The sequence below is a fragment of the Neofelis nebulosa genome, chromosome 3 (genome assembly GCF_028018385.1).
Source record: "Neofelis nebulosa isolate mNeoNeb1 chromosome 3, mNeoNeb1.pri, whole genome shotgun sequence".
In the NCBI taxonomy this organism is placed as follows: Eukaryota; Metazoa; Chordata; class Mammalia; order Carnivora; family Felidae; genus Neofelis; species Neofelis nebulosa.
The window spans coordinates 66,385,995-66,403,614 of NC_080784.1; the positions used below are offsets into that span (position 1 = coordinate 66,385,995).

The 17,620-nt window shown below is 34.4% G+C and overlaps 1 protein-coding gene across 1 annotated transcript in view; it reads left to right on the top strand.

Annotated features, from left to right (window-relative positions):
* The window catches only part of NAF1 (nuclear assembly factor 1 ribonucleoprotein), a 42,371-nt gene that overhangs the window by 14,840 nt on the left and 9,911 nt on the right, over nucleotides 1-17,620 (top strand). Inside the window, exons 3-5 of the mRNA XM_058720996.1 lie at nucleotides 5,642-5,735; nucleotides 9,308-9,390; nucleotides 15,915-16,075. Of these exons, the coding sequence (XP_058576979.1) occupies nucleotides 5,642-5,735; nucleotides 9,308-9,390; nucleotides 15,915-16,075 (338 nt within the window). The remainder of the gene's footprint in view (nucleotides 1-5,641; nucleotides 5,736-9,307; nucleotides 9,391-15,914; nucleotides 16,076-17,620) is intronic.

Genomic DNA, 17,620 nt, shown 5'->3' on the forward strand with positions numbered 1-17,620 from the left:
ACCTCTTCTGAGAGTTTTGTTTAACTTAGACTGATGAGGTAAGTCATTTCATTTAAGAAATATGTAGTAAGCACCTACTATGTGCTAGCCACTGTTCGGGGTGCCACAGCAATCAGCAAGGCTGACCAAGTCCTGCTTGTTGTTGTATTTATTGTCTAGTTAAGGGAGTGGACTTCAAGCAAGTAATAAACACATGGGATGTTAGACAGTAAAGTGTTTTACAAAAAAGAAAATTAGCAGGGTGATTTAATAAAGAGTAACTAGGCTTGGTGTGGTGGTACTTCAGATTTCATAGTTAGGGAAGAGAAAGTAAATTTGACATCCAAACATCAAGACAAGATCTCCTACTGCCCAGTCTGACATAGCAATCCAAGGAACTTTCCTCTTGAAACTTCTGAAGTTCTGTCTCTTTGAACCTGACAAAAATCTTTATGGAAAGCATATGTGTTTAAAAAGGACAAATATAATATCTCTTCTTCTCTGATCCAGTCCCCAAGATGTTGTCATTTTCAAAGCAAATATACTGCTTTACTTCACTGGACTTTCAAAGGTAAACGCCAAAACACATAAAGCTTTTAATCTGGAATTGTACTAGGCTGATTTCACTTATTTCTTATAAATTTTATGCACAATATTTAGTTTGTTATATACTTCTTGTGTTCTGCAGAGTATTTGTGAGAGAGATTTCATATATCACTTAAATAGGTCTTTTACTATTAAAAGGCAATTTAATGCCTTCATTGACCTTGTTTAGGAATGCTTAGAAAACATTCCTATGTTACAAGATACTGGGATAACTGAACTAGAACTAGAGGAATGGTGGTGATCGTAGATAACAGTATTTCTGGGTTTTTTTCCCCTGAGTTTGGTTCTGTATGGGACTAGAGATCCTCCTCATTTGTAGGCAGTTTTGTCCTGTTAATACATAGCTCGGAAACAGGATAACAGGAATTAAGGAAGCCTCTCAGACTCTGGTTTTGACCACAGTTGTGAGTTCCTGCCCCACTACAAATATTCTGGCTTTGTATATCTTCCCCTGTCATCCTCATTGCTAGATGTGTCTCATAAACATCCTTAGAGAACATCAGGATTTCATCAGATGTTGAAGCTGACCTGCTGAACTTACAGTAAATTATGTTATAATGATCTCAAATGATGATAAAAAGGCATTAGATAAAGTTCAACAGTCTGATCTAAAAAAAAAAAAAAAAAAATCCACACACAAATAGAAACACAAACAGGAATAGATGGTCACTTTCTTAACCTTTTTAAAAAGAAATTTCAGTCAAGACACATCATTATGCTTAACATTAAAACATTCCTAATAAAAACTCATTCATCATGCCCTCTATCATTACAGTTGCTTGACACTTGATATTCTGGAAATAGGAACCAATATTATTTGAAAAGTTAAAAACATGATGTAATGATGTTGAAAAGGAGAGGGATTAATATGGTAATATAGTGAATACACAAGAAAGTAATTGGACATAAATTTCAGCATGATGCTTTTTTGTGTTCAAATAATACCCTATAAAGATACATTTATAATAGCAAAGATACTAAATAACTAGGAATTTATAATATCAAATAAGGTAGAAGATGGCTTTAAATAAACCTAAGGACTATTTATGACTTATAAAAAGACAACTCTAAACGTGATTTTAATCACTACTAACAAGACGCATATATGACAAAATGGTTTTAAAGTTTGTGTAGTGAAATAAACCTGAGAATAGTTAGGAAAATTTCCAAGGGGAAAAATATGGATGAAGTGAATAGAAGAACTTGCCTTATTCCCAAATATTAAAACATGTAATGAAAGGCACAGTTGTTAAAATAGTTTAGGACTGACACTGAAATAAATCAGTGGAACTGAGTGGAGATTTCAGTAAAAAACCCAAATATATAAGTACATTTAGTACATGTTAAAATTTATTCTTCAAATCTAGAGGAAAGGATGGATTGTTCTATAACACATGGGAATAATTGGCCAGTAATATGGATAAAGATAAAGCCAATCTTTGCTTTGCTTTTATACAAAAGTAAAATTATAAATGGACCAAATTGAAATATTAAAAATGAGATTAGAAGCAATGAAAATATCAGTGAATTTAAAAAGCGATTTTGGTATAGGGAAGGTCTTTCTTTTTAGTGACACAAGTGTCAAAAGCCAAAGAAAGAAAAGCTTGATATATTTACATAAAAATTAAAATGCTGAAGTTCGTTAAGCAACTTAAATGCATTCTGGGAGGTAAGGAAGTGGGTATTTTCTTCATATTTGATAAAGGGCAAATGTTCTTTAATACATAGTTCTTATAAATTTATAAAAAGATAAATTTTAAAGAAAAATGTATAAGATACACAAACAATTCATAAACAGAGAGCCAGGAAACACGTAAAGATACACAGTCTTCCTGATTAATGAAGAAATTTAAATTAAAGCAAGATGTATTTTATATTGTAGACCTCTCAGACTGGCCAAGGTTTCAGGGTTGCTTCTCAGTGATTACAAGAATCTGGGAAAAATCTCATCATTTGTGGAATTGTTAATTGATGAACCTTTTTGACTTTTTTTTTCCCCAAGAGACAGAAACGTAGTGCAAATGGGGGGAGGGGCAGAGAGACAGGGAGACACAGAATCTGAAGCAGGCTCCAGGCTCTGAGCTCTCAGCCCAGAGCTGGAGCCCATTGCAGGGCTCGAACCCGCGAACTGTGAGATCGTGACTTGAGCCAAAGTTGGACACTTAACTGACTGAGCCACCCAGCTGCCTCTGACAAAACCTTTTTGGAAAGAAATTTAACAGTATCAGTAAAACATGAAAAGTGTTTATACCTTTGGATCTAGCAGTTCTACTTACAGGAGTTTATAACAGGAGTTATGCAAAGATATATGTGAAAGTTCATTGTATCATACGTATGATAAATATTAAAAAGTGGCAAATATATCAGGTGACTGGTGTTAAATTATAGTCCATCTATACAGTGATATACTGTAAGAATGTTTAAAAAATTAGGTGTTTGTTTTGTTGTAGAAAGATGTACAAAATGATAGGTAAAGAGGATAGCTTGCATAATTGGATATTTTAAGTAAAATATTTTAAAGTTAGAAATGTAGAGTTTAAATTTTTTTTTTTTTTTTTAACGTTTATTTTTGAGACAGAGAGAGACAGAGCATGAATGGGGGAGGGGCAGAGAGAGAGGGAGACACAGAATCGGAAACAGGCTCCAGGCTCTGAGCCATCTGCCCAGAGCCCGACGCGGGGCTCGAACTCACGGACCGCGAGATCGTGACCTGAGCCGAAGTCGGACGCTTAACCGACTGAGCCACCCAGGCGCCCCAGAAATGTAGAGTTTATATCTGCATAGTAAGTGTATTTAAAAGACTGTTAACAGCCATCTTTGGAGAGGAATTGGGAGGTTGAAGGTAATAAGATTGGGGAATGTTTGCTTTTTGCTTTGAATCCTTCTGTACTGTTTTTTTCCTTTTTTTAAAAAAGGGAACATATATTTTATATTTTAAAGTTAAAGGAAAACAAAACAGTATCAGAATATAGATCGATACCAAAATATAATGACTGTATATTGCATAGATTTTTATTCCTCTTCATAGAAAATGAAAAACAAGGAGCTTTTCATTTTGTGGCCAAATAGCATTTATTTATTTGAGAATAACATTGATTTTTGTGTCCTAAGTGTTAATGGCATGTGGTCTACCTCAGTTCAGAAGTTTTCCCAAAAGCTCTAACAGCGCTTTCTCTTTTGGAGACTTCTTATTCTTTGTTCTGCCTCCATGATCCTGAGTTTATTTAAGCAGTGGGCTTTATCACAATCTAAAAGTGATGAAAATTTTTGTATTAGATTTAACTATAATTTGGTTAGTCAGTGGGGCGGATTTCAGATTTCATCACTATACTTCTGTATTAGTGTGGTGCCTGGGTGACCTAGTCAGTTAAGTGTCTGACTCTTGATTTTGGCTCAGGTCATGATCTCACGGTTTGTGAGTTCGAGCCCTGTGTTGGGCTCTGCACTGACAACATGGAGCCTGCTTGGGATTCTCTCTCCTTCTTTCTGCCCCCCCCCCCCAATATAAGTAAGTAAACTTAAAAAAAATAAATTTACACTTTTGCATTAGAAAATGCCATTTGCTATTTTTAAGAGGTGCCACTCCTAGAAGCAGAAATCAGTGTGATTTGTCCTCTTAAATATCAGTAAAGATTCCTGTCTGCAGTCTCCCAGTGTTATAATTCTCCATTCTTGTATTTAACTGGGTGTGGGATTTCTTTAGCTAAGAATTTCTTAAATAGGTCTGTTCCTTGTCACGTGTTCTGTATCATTTCTACCAACTGTACTCCCTTCTCTATTCTAATGTACACATGGACCACTTTCAAACCATGGTCTTGACAAGAAAAGACTTTCCATGTTTAATATGCAAAAATGAACAGTGGCTGTCCTCTCCCTAAAAGAACTCAGAAAAATTCTAACATAAGACAGTCATTTCCTCTACCACCATCTAGACTAACCTTGCAGAGATTAAGTCTTAAGCATTGAGTTGGTTGAGACTTTTAGTGTGGTTTTTCGTAAGTAATTCTTGATCAGAAAATAAAAGCAAGTTATACACTTCAACTCTGGTTATATGATTTGTTAAAAACCTTGTTTGATCCCTGAAGAGGAAAATGATTACCCAAGATACATCCATCTGCAGTATATTGTATTGTTTAGGTTTTCCCATCTTTTCCGACATTTCTTCAGAAGTTATCTTTTTCCTCCCATACTAACTCCTGATATGCCATCCATAGGATCTTTACACTTTCAAGCCTTCTTAAGGAAAAAACTTCCTTGTAAAAGTTAATTATGATCTTTTGGAAAAGGTCAAAAATAGAAAGCTCTGTTTACTTTAAAACCTAAGGTCAGTTTTATTCTTAAATTTCTCTTCAACTTCATCTCTACTTCAGCGTCTAGTTTCTATAGCAACTGAGATAGGGTCAAAAAAGAGGAATTGTAAAGAAATTTAGTTTTTAACATAAAGAAAGAAGATTCCAGGAACACAGTCACCGCTTTTGCAGGTTGGAGCCTACATTCTGTATCCTAGAAATTCTGTATTTTTTCCTGAAGAGGCCAGACATTTACTCTCTTTCACAAAGCCCCAGAAAAGATTGCTGCTTGTCTTCAACTGCTTAGTCCCAATCAAATCGATTAACCAAATTAAGACGGCTAAGTGAGAGAACACTTCTGTTGGAGAAGTCGTAGTGACCAATAGAATGATTTTTCTGGGACTCACTGTGTGAATTGTCTATTTTTTAAATCATGCATTCCTTAACAGTGATAGCTTTTTTTTTTTTTTTTTTTCTCTTTTCTTTGTCTCATTCAAGTGTGATTGGTGGGAAAATCTAGGTACTTTTGTCTGTGTTCTTTGTCTAGCTGGATTAAGCTATAGATGTTATTGTATTACTCATGTGGGGAGATATTGGAGGTGGGAGAAATACTGCCAGACACTAACAAGGGTAACATCAAAGTGATGTTTTGAGTGCCTAACGTTACATCGTCAGACATGTTTATAAAACTTTAAATAGAAATGATGTCCCATTTTTTTTTTAAGTTGGTGAAGCTGGAGGAAGATCAGTGCTTTTTTATATTATAGGAACTACCTTCTGTTGAAGAACTCACTATTATCCTGCCTGAAGATATTGAATTAAAGCCTCTTGGGATGGTTTCAAGTATTATTGAGCAATTAGGTATGTAAATGATTTATTAATCAAATTTTTTGTATCCAGGTATGTATTAATCAAAGAATTTATGACTAGTGAATTTTCTGTGAAATATGTAATAATACTTCATTTTATAGTCACTAAGTTTGAATAGATAAATTCAGTTTTTACTTGTATAGGTTACTAATAAATACATTGTCTTTTTAAAAATTTAAAGTCTACTTTTACTGACATTTCTCCAGAATTTGATTTGGTATCTTCGTTTTTTACTACTATTAAATTACTACAAATTTAGTAACTTTACACAACACAAATTTATTATTCTACAGTTCTCTAGGCCAGAAGTTTGATATGTGTCTCACTATGCTAAAATTAAAGGATTCGTCAAGGCTGAGTTTCTGTCAGGGCTCTAGGGAGGATCCATTTTCTTGTCTTTTTTAGCTTCTAGAGGCTGCCTGCATTCTTTGGCCCATGGCACCCTTCATCTTCAAAGGCAATAATATGCCTTATCTGTGACCCTTCTCCCTTCATCATATCTCTCCCTGACTACAGCCTTAGAAGATTATCTGCTTTTAGGGACTCCTTAGGTTGGGCCTACACGTATAATCCAGGATAATCTCCCCATCTCAAGGCTCTTAACCTTAATCACATCTGCGATTTTTTTTTTTTTTTTTTAAATGTAAACATATTTACAGGTTCAGGGATTAGGATGTGGGTATCTTTTGGGTGGGGAGTGAACATTTTTCTGCCTACTGCCTTTGATTTTTATTTTAGAAACATGTAAATTAGCTCTGTGATTTAATGGCATGAAATTTAAAGCTGTTGGTTAAGAGAACTATATATTACAGATTTCTTTCAGCCCTAGGATGTGAGGTAGGAACATGAAAGTCCTTGAAGTTAATGTAGCTACCATTAAGTCTTATAGTAAGATACACCTGAAAATAGAACTCAGAGTTGACAAAGTCAAAGATACTTAAAATGGGTGGTAGACCTAGATTGTCCACCAGCCTCCTTAGTTTACAGGACTTAAGGGACACAGGAAAACCCAATTTACCTGCCCTTATGATCAGTTGTATAATGAGTCAGTGATAGAAATTGGACTTTTGACCTTTTTCTAACAGTGTCCACACCAATATTTTTAAAACTTCATACATTTATAATTTTGTACTTTTACAATTTATTAATCAAAATTTTGATTAAAGTGAAACATCTTTTTTATAAAAATCATGATTATTAAAACTCTTTATTTACCTGATTCTAAAATCCTTACATTTACTGGTTTTTGAGTTACTTTTGGCATTTAAGAATGTACATAAATAAGTCAAATAAATAATTATTTGCTTACATGGTATGAGTTGAGCATCTATTAGGCTTGATGTTTATAGAAAAAATTTAGGTCATAATGTTTATCAAGAAAAAATGTGAACTATTTGATAAGCACAGAATAATGCTCTTTAAAGATACTGTTTTGACTAGCACGCCCTAATAGACTAACAGAATTCTCAAGCTGCTGGGGAAAAAAGATTGTATCAAAATTATCACATACTCCTCTCTTTTGAGAGCCTAAAATATCTAACATTATTTGGACCAGATTATAAAAGAGAAAATGAAGTATTAGTACATTAAGCAAAAAATAACATGAGTTCAAATGAGAACCCAAAGAGAAAAAGAGAGGATTTGGCTTTGTACTCTGCAGTTCTTCTACAGGTTCTGCTGGTTTGTTCCCCTCTCTCTCTCTGTTTTAATTTGGAAAATACAGGAGGCTAATTAGATATTATTCACCTTGGTAGAAGTAGAGAGATGTCATAAAATTAAGGATCTTGTGCTAGTACCTATTTGACTGTTGAAAGCCTTTGAAAATCTTTATCAGTGTATGGTATAAACTTTAAGTTGGTCTGTACCCAACTACCTGCAACTGCCACCTAGAATCATAATAAAAAAAGAATAGTTCTGTAGGCAGTGGAAACAGGGTCAGTAGTTGTGATGTTGCAGGAAGATTTTAGGTTCTGGTGATAACTTGGTCTGGAATTAGCCAGATTATGATTATAAGATATTAACATTATGATAATGTTAATCTCTTGAGTCCTGTTTTCTCATCCTTTTATGAAATGAAGGTATTAGATTAGGTGATCTTTTATTTTCATGTAATTTGATTCTTGGGAAGGGGATTAGGGAAGAGAGATGATTGAAAATGAATTCTCTTAGTGCTCACTATCATTATCAATCCTTACTCATCATCTTTATTCCAGAAACAGATCTAACTCAAAAAATGTTGATCTATATATAATCTGTGACTTATACGTATGTTCAGAACTTAGAAGCAGTAACTGATGGGGACGCCTGGGTAGCTCAGTTGGTTAGGTGTCCCTAACTACTGCTCAGCTCATGATCTCATAGTCCGTGGGTTCAGGCCCTGCATGGGGCTCTGTCCTGACAGCTCAGAGCCTAGAGCCTGCTTCGGATACTGTGTTTCCCCCACTCTCTCTGCCCCTCCCCCGCTCATGCTCGCTCTCTCTCTCTCTCTCTCTCTCTCTCTCAATAAACATTAAAAAATATTTTTAAAAGAGGTAGTAACTGATACAATTGAAGTTTTTGAAGTGAATTTTAATAATCTGAATTACTATATTTCGTTTCTCAAGTAGACGTGACATCTGTAATGTGGCAAAGTATTCTTGCTTTTTACTCTAATTTTCTAAGAGCCTACTGCCTGTTTTTTCTCTTTGCTATGTATGGTAGACTGGTTGTTTAACATTTGTGTCATATACAGGAATTGATTATGATAGACTAGTGGGATAATGCTATTGCTTTTTGAGAAAGAGAGTGATAAAAATTGCTGTTGAGTCCTATCATTCTTTATCTGTTCTGAGGAAGATGCTTTTATGAAGTCTTTAGCGTTTTCATAAAACAGTAAATATTCAGTTCTTTGTAGAAAAGAATTTCTACAATGAGAAAGAAGACTGATTTTTCCTAAAATAAGAGTTTTGTGAGTAAATGCGATTATACTTTTTTGGATAAAAGTTGCTTGAGAAAATGTACATGACTTAAATTTATTGACTTTTTAATGGGCGATACAACTTTTCTGTGAGATTTTATACTTTAGTTTTTTTTTTTCTTAGAATTGTAGCTTTTTGGGTTTTTTTTTTTTTTTTTTTTGGTGTGTGTTTAAGTTTATTTATTTTGAGAGAGAGAGCATGCACATGTGTGAGTGGAAGAGGGGCAGAGAGAGAGAGATGGGTAGACAGAATCTCAAGCAGGTTCCATGCTGACTCAGGGCTTAATCTCATGACCACGATGTTACAACCTGAGCCGATAGATAGCAAGAGTTGAATGCTTAATGGACTGAGCCACCCAGGTGCCCCACACAGGTACCCTAGAACTGTAGCTTTCTGTAATAAATAAAAATATGTAGACTCTATTTCCCTGTATCACTTGATAATAAATAGCTTGTTGATTTAAGAGAAATAGTTACCAGATACATTATCTCATCTTAAATTTCATTTTAAATTATGTTGGAATTAAAAGCTAAATAAAATTATTACTTAAATTTTACATTATTGTCTAATTAAATCTTGAAATATCTGCTCTGTTTCATTTTTCAGTAATAATTGAATCCATGACTAACCTACCTCCGGTTAATGAAGAGACTGTAATTTTTAAAAGTGATCGACAAGCAGCAGGAAAGGTTTGTTAAAAAAAAAAAAAAAAAAAAATCAGATCTTAAAAATTATGCTGTTTCTTTGTTGATTGTTTTTTCTGACTTTCCCTATCTGTCCTAAAAAGAAAGAATTTATTAATTTTAGTAGGTGAGCAATCTAGAGCTCTGAAGTTTTAGTTTTTTCTTGATTTTCGTCAGTGCTTCTTATCTGTTGATATATTGGTTTAATACTGCTTATCACTCTTTGCTGCTTGCATCATTAAATATAAAATACATTTTTTTCCGTTTGTCAGGTACTTTGTGAGGCAGTGGTTCTACATATTGAATATCTCCAAGTACTCAAAGTTGAGTGCAGGGAACTTTCTACAGTGTAATAGTTAACCTTTTTTTGGTTTGTGAGTCCCTTTGAGTGGTGGCTCTCAAAACTTTAGACTTTGGTTTCCTCTGGTAGAATCTGAGGATGGAAAAAAGAAAAAGTAGAAAAAGATTTCAGCAGTAGCTGTAAAGTGTCACTGTAAGCACATTCTGGGAAATTATGAGTATGTGTACTTTAGTACTTAACATAAAGTTGAGTCCCTTCTAACACCCTTCGAATGGAACAACTCTGCATGTCCATCTTTAATATGGAAGACTTCACATTTTACCAAATCTGTGCAATTTTGAGCAGTCAGCAAAGGATGTAAAGTCAAGAATATAAATACCAACCAAGTGTTCCTTTTTCGGCTGTAGGGGTAGCTTTATTCACCTCAGCATTTCTGCACCATACAGAGTACAGTTCTTTGTGTATTGTGTTGAAGACAGATAAGAAGTAGCTTTTTGGGGTTTAGTTTTTCCCAGGTAAGCAACAGTCGGCTTCTTTTTTTGTTCTAGGACAATTAATTTATATCTAATCAGAAAAAAAGCATATCTTTTTAATTATATTATTGGATCATTCATGTAATTTTCCCTTTTTTCTGCCACTTCCCTACTATCCCATTCTAACACAAGTTGGAAAGAGCTCAGGTTTTTATCAGGATCCTACCACCTTATACTACCTACTTATATTTATATTTAATGCAAGTATATTTAAGTTTATAATATATAAAATCATATATATATATTAGGTTGACAGGCCAATTTACCAAAGAGAAATGAGTGACTTAGGATTGCAAAGCAATCAGTGGTAGAATTAATTGGAGTCTAGAGCTAATCTATTTTAGCAATGCTGGAGAAAGTCAGTGAGGGGAAGAAAGATGATTTAATGCTTAAAGGATGGTGCTGTACTTTTTTGTCTTTCAAATACCTAAGCTCAGTCCTTTTCTTTCAAGTATGGGTTCTGCTGGTGCCTTTGTGAGGTGTTAGAGATATGCTAGGGGGCTGTACTGCAGAGAAGGTTGAGAGAGAAAAGGGATGGGAAATGAGTAGATGACTGTGTCATGAGCCGCTCTCCGTGCCCTTGGGCATATATACTTCTTTAGGAGAAACCAGTATTCTGCCCCGGTGCAAAAGCAAAGCATTTCTCGCTGTCCTCAAGAAAGATGTAGAAGAAGGGAGAGGAGAAGAGGGAACAGAAACATATTTCTTCATTTTCTGCCTAGGAGTTGAAAATGATCATTTCCATGATTCCTTTTATTTATGATTTTTGTGACAGTTACCTTTTTCTCTAAATAGCTAGCTTAGACAATTTTAATTTCACAATACCCAACACTAAGCCAGTTAAAAGCCTCTAAATTCACATTTCTTAATATCTCTCATTACATTTGAATTTTTAATTCTATAATCGTGACTAATGTTAATATTCAGCTCTTTTGTCATTTGAATTTGAAAGGTATCAGATAAAAATGTAACATTTACGCCTCTAACTTTAGTTATGTGACATAAGTCTAGAGGGAAAAATTAAATCTATTTCTAAATTTTACATAGAGAGCTTTGTAAATTCAAGAAGTGACAAGCCTTTAAAAAATATTTGATCATAAATGGAAGCACTTTGAAATGATTCCCCAGTATAGTGGCAGGGGAGAGGAGAGTTGGGAATATCAAACCATTAATCAGAAAATGAAATTGAATCTGTTTTAGATCTTATTTGGACACTAAATTAGTTTTACCTTCAATGTCAAACCTTTGTATATCTTTTCTTTTTCCTCTGCCCTTCAACAATAATGAGCCACAGTGATATTTTGTATATTTTTTTATTTTTATTTTTATTTCTTTTAAGTTTATTTATTTTGAGAGAGAGAAAGCATGAGTAGGGGAGGGACAGAGAGAGAGAGGAGAGACAAAGAATCCCAAGCAGGCTCCACACTGTCAGTGCAGAGCCTGGCGCAGAGCTCAAACTCACGAACTGTGAGGTCATGACCTGAGTCAGAGTTGGTTGTTCAGCCCACTGAGCCACCCCAGCACCCCTGTATATCTTTTAAAATTCACTGAAATTCTGTAAGCAACTGAAATTATCCCCACTTACTTAAAGATCACAAAGTTAAAAAGGAATAAAATTGAGTTTCCAACCCATTTGGTCTGTCTGATGCATTTCCCTTAAACCTCCTCCCCCTTCCCTACTGATGTAAGGAAGGTGACCTTGGATTTGTGTTTCTACCTTTTGCCCTTTAATCCTGATGGTGAATAGTTCCTTTTGATAAATGAATAAAATTTTATTTTTAATGTTTAGCTCTTTAATATCAGGGGATTTAAAAACTGACCAACCTGTGCAATATATTATCCCTATATAACATGAATTACTTGTTTGTTTTGCCTTTAGTCTTCAGTATTTGTTAGAACAGGTTTTGTTTTTTAATTATTATGTACTTTACTTTCTAATGAAACAATGAAATGTTTTCCCTGTCAAATATTGAGCAGAAATTTTTACTGATCTTTTTTTTTTTTTTTTAAAGATTCTTTATTTAAAGAATACTTTGTTACAGTCTGGTTGGTAGTATGTGTTGATTTTCTGGAAGTATAGTTTGATACGGTGTTTTTTTTTTTTCCTCCCCCAGAAACTTGTGAAGTAATAATACACAGGGTGATTGAAATAATCATTTAATCTAACCAGTGAACTAGAATACTCTTATTTTCTTCATTTTTATTAATAGGAAGTCAAAATAGTAATTGATAGGAGAATTCTTTATGGCTGTGGAGTGTTCTCGATGCATCTTTAGCCAGCTGTCTCATGCTGGCCCCCAGCCACTAGAACTTTTGCCAGGCTGCATGTAGAACATCTAAGCATGGACTGTGCTGTAGAATGAGAATTTGGGGGAATGAATGTACTTCTCTTCTTGTCAGTTGTTTTCCTAACAGACCCTATGCTAGATCTGTGTAATGTGGTGTAGTGGTGTGTGTTTGTGACCTCTGTGTGTGACAGGAATCCTTTGAGGTCTTTTAGCAGAAAGATACTGCTTTTAAGTAAGAGATGGTAAGTATATTCTAGAGCCAAGTGGAAGGACACTGAAGACTACCTCTCAAATGACAGGGCAAGTATAAAACATTAGTTGGATTAGATTTTTGTGAGTATTTCTATGGAATATGTACTATTTAGAGTATAAAGAAAGCTTTTTGCCTTCCTTAAAGTAAATATCTTAGACATCATTATCCTAAGTTTTGTTTCTCACACTGTTGTCTCAGCCATTCTTTCCTTGCATCTGTAGTCAGGATTTCTTGCAGAATCCCCAAGGGCAGGTCTGAAGACTGAGTAGGGGTAAAACTGTGAGGTGAAGTGGGGCTGGCCTGAGCCCTACTTTGTCTGAAGTCGTTCTTCACAGTTTAGCTCTCAGGTATTAGCCAGTCTAAAATCTATACTTTGAAGCTGATAGTAGTTTAAAATATTGTCAAATCCCCCCCCCCTTTTTTTTTTCTATAACTCTGGGTTAGCTAAATTGCTTATGTGAACTCAGTTAAGTGTTCCTGTGGCTATTCAAGTTAGTAGCATAAATACTTCTCAGTTTTGGTGTAAGCCATATATGGATTCACTAATGGAGCTTCCTGTCATCTGTTGTATGTTTGTGGTGTTATTTTACTTAAAACTTTATAATGATTTTCTCATAGATACAGCTGATCAACACTTAAGATCTTAACAATAGTGAACTAAGCATGCTTTGATTTTTATCCAAGAATTTTGAATGTTAGTTCAAACTAGTCTGTATATAAACCTGAGGCTATTAAGGCATTGCTCTAGTGAAATCATTTCTCAGGATATGGAATTATTTATCCAGGGAACCATTCCTTGGGAAACAGTTTTATGTACCAGGTTGCAAACAATGATTATTATACTTTTATAGGAAATTTTTCAAAAACTTATTTTATCCCTGTCCAAACTTTGAAGAATGAGATTTGTCTATATTTATCAAAGTTAAAAAAGAATTAAGACTTAAAATTTTTTTTTTAAATATTTACTTATTTTGGGGAGAGCACAAACGGGAGAGGGGCAGAGAGAGGGGAACAGAGGATCTGAAGCAGGCTCTGCAGGCTGACAGCAGAGACCCCGATGTGGGGCTTGGACTCACGAACCGTGAGATCAAGACCTGAGCTGAAGTCAGATGCTCGACTGACTGAGCCACCCAGCTGCCCCAATAATTGTTAAGGCTTTTAAAAAAGTGACAAGACAATCTGTTACTTTATGTAATGTAAACCAGTAAGAGTCATGCTCTAGGATATCCCTTCTGTCCTTTGTGGTTCTGGTTGGAAGAGGTCTGCTCTTTGTATCTAGATCCTTTCAAAGCAAATTTGCTATTTTCTTTTAAAATTAAAAAAAGATAAATTTTTTTATGCTATTAGTGTTATTGCAGAATATGTTGCGACTTGTATTGAATGCTACTAGTTGTTTTTAGGGTAATCATGTCTTCAGAATATTGGTACCCTGACTGTTTTATGCCTAACTGAAAGTTTAATAAAACCTGAATGGTATACTGAAGAGAATAAAATGAGAATATTTACTATCAAAAATCAAGAACTGAGAAGGTACTAAAACATACTTTCAGTGCAGTTGGTTTAAAATGATCAAAGCTATTTGGAAAGTTATTTGGTAATTTTTTTTAAGTTTATTTATTTATTTTGAGAGAGTGCAAGAGCACGGTGGAGAAGGGGTAGAGAGAGAGAGGAGAAAGAGAATCCCACGCAGGCTCTGCATGGTTAGCGCTGATTCGGAGCTTGATCTCAAGGTTCCTGAGATCATGACTCAAAATCTAGAGTCAGATGCTTAACTGACTCAGCCACCCAGGGGTGCCCCAAAGTTGTAATTTACATCCAGAGTTTTAATAGTAATCATACTCTTGGCTCCAATAATTCTGCCCCCTACCAATGAATTTTCAGGAAACCTGAACTATGTAAATTTACATAAAAAGATACTCATCATGGCATCATTCATCATATTGAGCAAATTGAAAGCTTCCTAAATGTCCTGGGAGACAAGTTAAATATATTGTGCCAGATCTATAAAGGAGTGTGCTACAGCTACCAAGATATACTTACGAAGAACATGGAAAAACTTAATGCAACCTTTGGTTTTAAAAGGGAGTAGTATACAAAACTACAGTGTGGTCTCAACGTTTTTTTTTTTTTGTTTTTTTTTTTTTTTATTTATTTTTGGGACAGAGAGAGACACAGCATGAACGGGGGAGGGGCAGAGAGAGAGGGAGACACAGAATCGGAAACAGGCTCCAGGCTCCGAGCCATCAGCCCAGAGCCTGACGCGGGGCTCGAACTCACGGACCGCGAGATCGTGACCTGGCTGAAGTCGGACACTTAACCGACTGCGCCACCCAGGCGCCCCTACAGTGTGGTCTCAAAAGGAAAAATTTATTAATAGAAAAAAAGACTATAGAGGTCTACACTGATATTGGTCATGTCCAGTTTCTATAACATACGTACATTTATTACCAGAAACATTATTTTTAAAAATTTACGTATTTTGAGAAGAGCTTGAAAACAAGAGGCTTTGTTTTATCATTCTTAAAACATTTTCGGAAATAAAATATGTCTGTACTGAAAGTACTTGCTTTGCATAAAAGTTAAAGGCTGTATAGCTTCTTTGGTTTTTGAAAAATAAGCAACTTCAAGTTCAAATCTACTTTTCTAAGTTTTAAATTAGAAACAGTTGTGGTTTAATTTTATGAAAATGTTAACTACCATATGGGAACAGCAGAAATGATTGAATACCCATTAAAGCAGAAGCTAGCTTTTAAGTTTTGTGTCTTAAGAGTCCAAGTGACACAGCATTTTATTTCTCAGAAGTTATCCATTGTAATTCTTTTCTTCATACTTTACAACTTAAATGAGGAATAATAAAAAAAAATGATAATTTATATCTAATTGGTATACCACCAAAATGATTTCAATTTAATAAGGTACAAACTTGTTACACTTGTTTTAAATTCATAAAAAGGAAATCTGGATTGAGTTGATGCATTTATAATCAAAATATGAAGACTGATTATGCAAAAATGACTTAAATAGAAATACAGTTTTATTGTTTTGACATGAGAGAATTACCTTATTATAACAATTACCAGTTTTTAAGAAATATTACTGTTTGAATTACTTTTTTACATATTAAAGGAGGTCTTTATGTTTTTTCTATTTTATAGATATTTGAGATATTTGGACCTGTTGCACATCCATTTTATGTGTTACGTTTTAATTCTTCAGAGCACATTGAGAGTAAAGGTATTAAAATAAAGGATACTATGTATTTTGCTCCATCAATGAAAGACTTCACCCAATACATATTCACAGAAAAACTTAAACAGTAAGTATGTTATTGACATGTTAGTTGTCTGCCTATCTGGTGTTTATATTTCAGGAATAATTTTCAGTGACGGTCATTCATTATTGTTAAATATCTGTCTTCCAAACAGTTCATTTATTTTCCTAATAACATCTTTGAAAGGTACAATTTGTTATCAGACTTTACAGGTAGAGATGATTTATATCTTTAACTGAAAAAGACATAGCTACCAGGAATACATTTGGACCATATAAAGTTTCTGAATTGTAATTCATATTTTTTCCATTATATACTTTTCTAACATACATGCTATTTCAGTATTAGTATTACCACCCAAAAATAATTCTTTTCCATTTTAAATAAAATTATTTAGTTTGGATTACATTATAGGCTTAACTAATAAAACTTTGTAATTCTCAAGAAAAAAAACAAAATGAGTACATTTCAAGTTGCTTATAAATTGTAAGTGTCTAGAAGAGAACTAAAATATGTCCCTGAAAAGTTATGTATCAAGTTGATAAACGGTTGATTTAACCAACAAACTACTGCTCTCCCTTTTATAAGATGCTAAATGATGCCTATGGCATATGGAAGTAATATTTCTGCATGTTTATGGTACTCATTAATTTTGCATTTCCATGTGTTAATTGTGTTGTCAGGTGTTATCTGTAGAGCTGTTTTTGGTTGACCTTGTTATTATAATTATATAATTTAATTTTTACTTTGCATTCAGTTTGACACACAAGTCCCTTTTAGGTCTAGCTCTCTTTTGATGGGAAACTTGAAGTATAGTTGAAGCATTAGGAGTGTGGTTTTTGCAGAACATACAGGAACTTTAGTCAGTGAGTAGCCTTGGAGCTACATCAAAAGTACTAGCTAGTCCTGATGGCATGGCGAAAAATCTCTTAAGTATTTACATAGTAAATGAAGTCTCTGAATTCACTTACCATTTTAGAGATGAAAATTTTGTTCCTGATAATTCATTAAGCTCGTGTTTAGGAATCTACACAATTATCTGAGGGAAACATTTTGCCTAAGTTGGTGAGGTTGATTTTTCTAAATAACTCCTAAAAAGAAAGGTGAATTAAATAGACAGTAAAGTCATGTTTTAAAATCATTCCTTAAGGGGCGCTTGGGTGGCTTAATAGGTTGAGCATTCTGACTCTTGGATTTTGGGATCTTGGGTTGTGATCCCAAAGTGGTGTGATCCAGCCTCCTGTGTCACTTTGCGAGCTGAGTGTGGAGCCTGCTTGAGATTCTCCCTCACTTCCTCTGTCTCCCCAACTCATGCTCTCTCTCTAAAGTAAAATAAAAAATTAAAACATTAAAAATAAAATCATGTCTTAAAATAGTATTTCATTCTGCTTTAAATATTAGGATGTTGCTGTAGTTATGGCATTATTTTAACTTAAAAAAATTTCTTTTAATGCTTTTTTTTTTTTAATTTATTTTTGAGAGAAAGCATGAGCAGTGGGAGGAGCAGAGAGAGAGACACCACACAGAATCTGAAGCAGGCTCTAGGCTTCAGACTGTCAGCACAGAACCTGACACAGGGCTCCACCCTGT